At 44.7% G+C, this 8,855-nt stretch overlaps 1 protein-coding gene across 1 annotated transcript in view; it reads right to left on the bottom strand.

Moving 5' to 3' along the window:
* Nucleotides 1-8,370, bottom strand: part of ZNF592 (zinc finger protein 592) — a 38,590-nt gene extending 30,220 nt beyond the window's left edge. Inside the window, exons 1-2 of the mRNA XM_009696121.1 lie at nt 8,264-8,370; nt 2,844-5,167 (exon numbers count right to left, since the gene is read on the bottom strand). Of these exons, the coding sequence (XP_009694423.1) occupies nt 2,844-5,159 (2,316 nt within the window). The 5' untranslated portion in view covers nt 5,160-5,167; nt 8,264-8,370. The remainder of the gene's footprint in view (nt 1-2,843; nt 5,168-8,263) is intronic.
* Between the last annotated feature and the right edge of the window lie 485 nt (nt 8,371-8,855).

The raw sequence follows: 8,855 nt of genomic DNA, 5'->3' as shown, positions 1-8,855 counted from the left end.
TACAAAGACCCTCGTTCCCTCACACATCCATCTACCCTTCTCAAGAATCCTCTTTTTTGGGACAATCTGGTACCAGGCATCTGAATAGTCAGAGATGATAAGCTTTAGGACACAATACAGCGGGGGCCCAACCTGCTACTTCTTCAAGCTCTTTAAAAGGTCTAAGTCATGCCATAGCTTTACATAGAAATTATCAAGATACTCCACACTTTCTCAAGGAGGCACGGCAAAGAGTTTGTGTCGTATACCCTTTTTTTAATTAGAAGTATCGGTATATAAATCAACACCTTCTGCTACGTGGACATAGCAGTTTTGACACACTACTGGTGGCACTAAAACATTTGTTATGTTGAATACAAGTGTCACAAATACCTTCCTCAGCAACACAATTTCTACCACTGCCCCAAAAAACAAGTGACCTAGCACAACTCTGGTGATGGAAACAGAGTTTTCAACCACTCCTACCACCTAAGAAAGTGTTTGTGATGTCACTTGATCATTTCCAGCTCATACCAACATTTCTCTTTTTTCTGACCAAAATAAAAATAGCAATCCAAGAAACTAGCTTCATGAATGCAGAGTCAGGGATGTCTACAGCATCTTCTCAGAATGGGTTTGGCCAGTTCATGTTTTCCTGTTTCAGGAGCTTATGATGCATGCTCCAACAGCCTTACCTATGTCCTTCTCACACCATGTTTAAAATCAGACTTGTTTACGTTCATTAACACCCCTGATATGTAAAACCTTCAGCTTCTCATGCCTCATTGCTTATGGAAGCTATGCAGTGTGCTATCCAAGTGAGACACACGATGTCAAGGCAATCCACATGTTCTCCCTTGGACCGCTCAGAGAAGCTGAGCATGGTACTCACCTACTGCAGGCACCACTATGAGACCATCAAATTTCACCCATTCTTTTACCTCTCAGCCCAGTGACACCAAATACCCTGGGTACTGCTAGAAGGCAGAGCAATGGTTTCCATTAGCTGCTGCTAAATCTGGAGGCACACAATTACAGGCATATGGGCACAAATTCTTATTTCCTTTAGGAACGTAATAGCTTTGCTGAAACAGATGTTCTGGGAACAGCATGGAACATCACTGGGCAGTCTAGAGGACAGCAGACACAGTGGAAAAGGACTCCCAGAACAACACATGCATCCCATTGAGTATAAGCATGGGAAGATCAAATGGAGGAGATGGCTTTACAAGCTCTAACACTGCCTTTTTCCAGTTTTCAATGCTTCTATTCAGAAAAATACTACCAAAATAATCTCACATCTAGCAGACCTAACTTGAAGCAAGAGGTTTAACTCTTTTCTTGGTTAAGTTACAGAATAAATGATTTGATTACAAGCTAAAAATACTTACTATCAGACATTCCTTCTCTCTTTGAGGAGCTCTTGAATTGATAATTCCACAACAAAAATAGGAAATACATTTTTAATGCAACTGATTAACATTTTAGCTCACTTTGGAGCACTCACTGTATCCCTCCACCTGAAAGTTTTAATTCCAGACTGCTGACATTTCCTAAAAATGCATTATAGTTGAAAAATAAGTTACAGTGTTGACAGAGCACAGCACTTGCTGGTCTGCCTCGGGCAAGAAACCTGATTACGTGGCCACGTCGATCCCTTCTAGCCTCACCATTTTTCACGACATAAAAACCATCCAGGCATAATCAATTTTTTTTTTTGCTGCTGATGAATTTAAGAGAAAGATAAAGCATCTAAACGGGACCACAGTGACCTCAATAATCCCTCAAGCCATTTAACAAGCAAAGGGAAGCTTTGGAGCATGCAGGTACTACAACAGCCATGGCAGAGACTGGCAGTCATCTTTCCCAATGTCTTACGTTGGCACGGAGTCCTTGTTTGTGGAGTTTGTGGAGGAGACTGCACTGGGAGTCTGCCAGCTCTGTTGGCAGCCAGATCAACGTGGAAAGCTTTCACCTCCTCTAAAGAGGTAAGGAGAAAGGATTCCTCCTCCTGTTCAACTTCAGGTTGGTTTATACTTAAACGTGATTGACCGTATCTTCCTAAATAAAAAACATAAACAAAGCATACGGTCTTGGTACAGAACAAAGAACGTCTCCTCCTCTTCATCAGCAGAAGCCTAAGGTGGAGTTTCAAAGGGGATTCAGACCCTTTTCATCTGCACCTAGGAGGGAGGTCAGTCAAGGTGGTGGAGATCCCAGCAGGGCAGTGCTGGAGCAAGACAGGAAGCCACTAACCAGGCTCTGGAGCCCTCCTATGAAAACACGGCACCAACTCATCCCTCTCCCACCCAAAGGGCAAAAATAGCCAAAAATAGCCTTCAACCCCACGTACTGCACTGCTCACCTCTCAGCCAGTCCTGTCCCAGTATACAGTTTACCACGCTAACAGTAAAAACAGCATCCAATGTTCAAAGCGTTACATGGAAGATTCTGGCACAAGTTCTAGGAAAGGTAGAATTAAATTCTGTCAGATCTCCTCTAGCCATGCTTAGAGCATAAAAACCTGTTTCAGGTAACGCTCCACTGGTCCTCCCCTACAGCACTTTTGCACACTTCATCCAAGTGATCTTTGATCTCCAACACCTTTCTTTGATGCTCAAGGATCTCGACAGTCTCCTTACTACCCTCTTTTTGCTGGCAAAGGGTAAAAAGAGGGCAAGCAAGCAACGCTAAATGTCTCTTCACACACACATCTGGGCTCATGCATATCCCAAATCCTCCCCACAAGTACTTTTTTAGGCAAAGCAACTCATTTGCTACTACGATGCCTAATTTTTCCCCTAGAGGACAATCTCTTTAAACTTAAGAGAGATTTAACTAATAACATTAAAATGACAACTTACCAGTCTCTCATTATCTTCTGAGGTTCTCTGGTAATGAGCTGCTAAAGCAACATAATCCTGCGCCTGCTTGTTACACTCTAAACACTTAAGTCCATGACGGATTAGTCTCAATGGGTCCGTATAAAGAGGCAAGGCTGGCTGAGTGTTAGCAGAAATTCCTAGCCCACCTCCTGAAGCAGCACTGGGCTTACGTGAAGGAGAAGGCGAGTGCAAAGTCTGAGGAGCCAGAGAAGCTGAAGAGCTTGTGGGAGAAGGGGAAAACATTTGGTCTAAGGAAATTGGTTTCATTAGCAGTTGAGAACACTGCATGATAAATCCTTTGCTCTTATGATCTCTGGCATGTTTAAGCAAGCTACACTTATTAAAAAAAAGTAGCATAGTTGAACACTGAGTGCACATGACTTCAATGTGAACGCTTCGTCTACTATAGTGTTGAGTCAGGCTTTTCTCTAAGGCAAAAGAGTCCCCACATTCCAGGCAACAATACCCAGAGGCAGGTAAATTAATACTGGTGTCAGGCGGAGGGCTAAGGTTTGGAGCATATATTGGCACCGGATTGGCACTGTGTAGTACTTTATTAAATGCCTCCACGATGACAGGAGCAGCTTTCTTGACTTGGTGCACCAGTGGCACAGACATCTGTGTCACCTGAGGCTGATTTCGCCCCTGTGTGGATGACTTCGCCGTAACAGAAGCAGCAACGCTATGCGGGACTAAGTTGAGATTTGCCAAGTGCACAGCTTTGGGAAGAAGGCTGGAGGTGGTCACGTTGGATGGCTGCATCACGATACCCTGCTGCTGTCTCTTAACACCCACTTTTATGGCACCGCTGCCACAGTTCGGCAGTGGAGATAAAGACACTGCACACACGCTGTTTGCAGCAATATCTGTTTTCACACTGTCTGTGTAAGGACTTGTTATGTTTGACAGCTGGATAGCCACAGCAGCCCCACTTTTGGTTGAATTCTTGCTAGCGTCGCTTTCCATAACTGCACTAGTGTCAGGGGAGGGGAAAGATCTGATAAATTCTTCAGCAGATGAGGTTTCCACAGGCGACTCTTCTGAAGATTTGCCCAATTCATCACTTTCCGGCAAAATTCTAGTTACAGTTCTTTTAATTTCACCAGAGGATGTCTTGATAGTCTTTATTCTAACTTTGGGAATAGCTGGTGGAGAGCCAGCTGCCATGGAAGGAGAGCCTTTCCCACTGCTGTCGCTGCACACGCTTCGAGGACTCTCAGGCTGCTTGCTAGCCTTCCTTACCACCTCTAAGGGGCTTCGGGGACTCTTTGGCGACTTGGGCATTTTTGGACTTCCCTTTGTCCCGTCTTTAAAAGGACCAGGTTCCTTGGTAAGATGTGGCTGATCGCCTTTTGGAACACATGCAACCTTTTTGGCCTGAAGAGCTACTAACGCTGCCACGCAGGATGACAGCTTTGAATGACTTGGCTTTAACCTCTGACGAGGTGGTACTGACAAAGACATGTTCAGCTCAGGCACAGATCCCTTACTTTCTCCTATATTATTGTGAGGGAGGTCTCCAAACGCCAAGCTTTCTCCAAGAAAGTTACTGGTATCAACCAAGTCCTTGCCTGACTCCACAAACCTCTCCACTGCTTTGTCTTGTTCTCTCCTGCTCATTTCCAACCTATTCTCTGGCTGGCAGTGGATTTCCATCTTTTGCTCCTTTTTACAGTATTGATCAAACATGCTTAATTCGGGTTCTGGTCCCTTCCTAAGATGATCTAGTACTGAAGCTCCTGTCGGTATATACATTGAAGGTGGTGGAAAATACGGAGTTTGGGCATGTTTGGGTTTATCACCAATACTGTTCTCTTTGAACGCGTCCTCTGGTTCAGGGCTGGAAATCGGGCTAAACTGACTAAACGTTGGCAAAGGGTCAGACTTGGACTGGTCCAGTTTATCAGAGTAACTTCTTGAGCTGTCGCCATTAATAAAAGTTGACTCAAACTTGCCATAATTATGCACTAAAGTGTGAGCCTCTGATGGCAGATCAGACCCACGAAACCCGTTGTGTAGCAGACCAGTCCCAAGGTGATTTCCCTCCTTTTCTGCTTCAAAGGACTCCTGGCGACTCGTGTTCTTCACTATCACACTCACAACAGGAGCATCAGAGGGAGGCAAAGAGTGGGATAAGGACACATTCTCATCTATGCAGATTCCCGATGACTTCAGGTGATTCTCATTCTCCTCCCCAGTTGATGGGATGGTCTCCTTGGCATCAAGGCTAGTGGGATCAGGGATGTCAAAAGCAGCCAAGAGGTCATCAAAATCTGGGGTTTTCATGTCCCCCATGATGAAAGCTGCAATTAAAAGCCAAAAAATACTTTGTCAGGTACGTTTCCCCCAAGTACATGTAAGACTTATTTGCATAAACATCTTATGTAACAAAAGCCACAACTGCCCAACACGCTAACACAACAGGGTACAAAGGCTTGAAACATCTGCAGCAAACACTTCAGCTTCCACTTTAATGATTCCAAGATTGACTGTTTATACACAAAGATATTAGCACAGCTTTTTCAACACAGCTTTCAACACAACAGTGCTGTTTTGCAAAGCACTTCAGGGAAGGAACCTCTCCTGCCCTAGCTACGCCTGGAGGATCAGTGAAAACTCAGGCCCCATCCTGCTCGAGCAGGCAGGGGCAGGTGACAAGTGACAGGAGCTGTTCACTTCTGTCCAGCAACACAACCTGTCCTCTCCAGGTTGTGGGTAGAGCTGCCCCTGGTGCTTCAAGCAATGTGGTGGGAGACAGCATCTCCTTATCCCAGGGTCCCCAAGAACAGCTAGTTCAAATGTTTTAAATGACACCAAGCTCATGCAGGGGATGTCTTTTTAACCTGTCAGATGCATCGCTACTCCAAAACCAGCTGTTGTCATGAGCCTCAACAGAAAAAATTCAGAAGTACATTAGTACAGGAGTTCTTTTTTGTTTGTTTGGGCTTGGTTTTAGACTGAAGAATTCAGTCCTCCTTCAAAGAAAAAAAGGCAGGAGTAAACAGCTAGCCTAAGAGAAACAGGCCTGAAAAGTGAGATGACTCCCTACTCATAGCAATTTAAATAATAGAAGTCTTCAGTAAGTATTTCAATAGAGCAGCTCAAAGCACGGTAAAGCAAGCAGGATTTATTTGAATAAGGGGCAATACTTAATTAGGTAACGATGCAAGGCAAAACTGCCCAAAGACAGAATAAAGGATCTTATCCAAATCATAACGAGAAGTGGTGGTCCTAGCCAGCTCTTTCTTTATAAGCCCTCCAGAAGGGAAGTGGGGACCCAGACGCTTGCCACAGAGACCTACGACAGCAATAATCAAGCTCCGATGAGATGCATAATAAAAACTGACAGCACAGGATTACTTGAACATTTGTGTTCACTACTGTCAGGGATACTGGTTTTCCCCTCTTTAATTAAAATGTTTTCAAGTTGGTGCAAGATACAGACTTCCCAAATATTTAATAAGCCATTCTTTTAATACGTGTTCCATTTAAACTCCAGATTTATGTGAACTGATGTATGCTCCATGCAGAGGAGGAAAAAACCCAAAGAGCGTCAACTGAACTAGCAGAGCACCAGTTCCTACTTGGCAAGGAGCACCCATAGGCAAGGTTAAGTCCTGCCATGCTCACTTGACTTGGGCTGCATCAGCGTGGCCAAAGCCAAGGGCAAGCAAGGGAGACAGAGGGTGGCAAGAGCCCAGAAGAAGGGGGAAGAGCTGGGAGCAGAGGTGCAGGCAGAGAGGAGGGCCCCAGGACAAGGCAGAGGGAGAGAAAGAAGCTACCCGATACCTTCCCAAAAGCCCACTGATTTAAGGCTGCTTTCATTATTTACAATTGGGTTAAAAGTTTGTCAAGTGTCACATTAAAAACCAAAGCACAACCCTTCCTGCCAGACTGCTGGTGTGGGGAACAATTTACAGACCTGGGCCAGGCGAAATCACTTCAGCACAGAACAAAAGGACGTACTGGTCTTTGAGCTTTAGTTCAGCTGTGCCTATAGACAAGACCCAGAGGTGTTCCTTTGGTTAATCTACTGCGAAACACTGTGGAGATTTACTTGGCTTAGAGGTGGCTTGCTGTGGTTTAGCTTAAACTTGTTCTTAAATTAAACCACAAATATGAGTGTCCACAGAGGGCTGTGCAATAATTTACAATTGCATCCCTCAGCAAGGTAGGGCAGCTGTGCATTAAGTCCCTGGAAGCCCAGAAGATTATCCATATGCTTCACATCCCCAGCACTTGATAAGGACTTTTGAAACACTGCAGATTACTGCAGTTGGCAAAGGGTGTGGACTTGAAACTTCCCCTTCCTTTGAGTGGGAAAACTTGTGCCAGCTGGGAGAGAGCTCGGCACCACTTGGCTCCCAAAATTTCTGGCACACAAATCCTTCTGCAAGGAAGACATTTCATCCGTAACCTGGAATGCTCAAGTTTTATACAGAGAAACATGAGCTCGCCAATGGCTCTTGACTTTTCCATTCTCACTCTTGAACACCTATCCACATCTTTGGACGTAGCAGTGTTTTAAAATACAAGACAAAATAAATCTGAGGAATCTGCAGCTTTACAAAACATGCTTTTCTTGGAAAAAAATTTTGCATTTTCAGAAGCTTTCGTGTACATCTTTGAGTCCTGTAAAGGACTAATTTATGCTTTTTGCTATCATGAGAGCACAAGTTTCTACTCAAGTATTTCTCCACAAAATTGCATCTTAAACTTGTCATACATGAAGCTACAATTTCTGAGAACAAAGCAAAATTGGACCCAGATTCTACAGAAAAGCAAGTAAGTATCTTGCTAACAGAAGTGATTTTTAAATGACACAAGATTAAAATTTTGACTAAACATCATTTATTTGTGTTCTCAGATAACAAACAGAGAAAGTATATTAAAGGAAATTATGTCAAAGCCTCCTGCAAACTAGCTTGTGAGGGAAACTGAAAATAAAGACCTCCATCATAGAATCATTATGGTTGGAAGAGACCTCAAAGATCATCAAGTCCAACCGTATACCTGATGCCACCATGTCTGCTAATCCTTCCCGTGCAAAGAATTGCCTTAGAACCCAAGCTCGGAACTCAATTTTCTCTCTCTGCTTGCCTATGAAAACACAGAGGCTGAGATTTGCAAAGCAATAGAAGGGGTGAATAAAATGAGCAAAGGAAGACTTACGCAGCAGAATGCATGCATTTCAAGGCCCAAAACCAACCTCACTATCGCACGTTTCTCCAAGAGACAGGGACCTGCCCAGAAGCCTCCAAGCCATTCAAAAAAACCCTGCAAACTCATTTGAGGCAGTATGTGAAACCCCAGGGCCTTCTACTGTGGCTAAGCTTCAAAACTCTGCAGTCGGGCAGAGGCACCACAGGACCAGCATCCCACACACATACCATACAAACCTTTTGCTAGCGGTGCTATTCCTGGGGACTTTCGAAGATCTGCAGTAGCTTCTCTGCAGCTTTCAAACCAGCACGTATCATACTGTTCAAGAAGAATGTTCACGATTGCCACCTAATAGGAAACCATGAAAACATAATTACACCAAGGTTAAATAATAAAGGAAAACAATAATAATAAATATCAATAAAACAACAGTGAGGTACAAGGGAAAACATCTGTCAAGGGTTGCTCTCACAGGTCCAAAGAGGCAGGCATCTCCTGGAGTGGATGCAGGAGAGAGGCAGACAGGGATTGCCTGCCAGGGGAATACTTTGAGAAGGCAGGGATGTCAGGAGCAGGGGCCGAGGAAGCACGGGGAGCGCACGCCAACTGGCAGCAGGCAAGGCAGCCGAGCTTGCCGAGGAAAGCAGCAGCCCAGAGACTGTCAGGGCTGTGGGGAGGGTTACAGGAACGGGGAAACAGCAGCTGGTGGATTAAACCGAAGGCTTCAAACAGCAGACGGGGACCCAGTGTTCTAACACCCATTAAAGTTTCAGGAGCCCTATAAGGGAGCGCAGCGCGTCCTGGGTTAACGGTGCCAGAAGGTCCGTG

The sequence above is a fragment of the Cariama cristata genome, unplaced genomic scaffold (genome assembly GCF_000690535.1).
Source record: "Cariama cristata isolate BGI_N322 unplaced genomic scaffold, ASM69053v1 scaffold19922, whole genome shotgun sequence".
In the NCBI taxonomy this organism is placed as follows: domain Eukaryota; kingdom Metazoa; phylum Chordata; class Aves; order Cariamiformes; family Cariamidae; genus Cariama; species Cariama cristata.
Note: the sequence above shows the minus strand (reverse complement) of the source record. Positions and strands in the feature narration are given on the sequence as shown.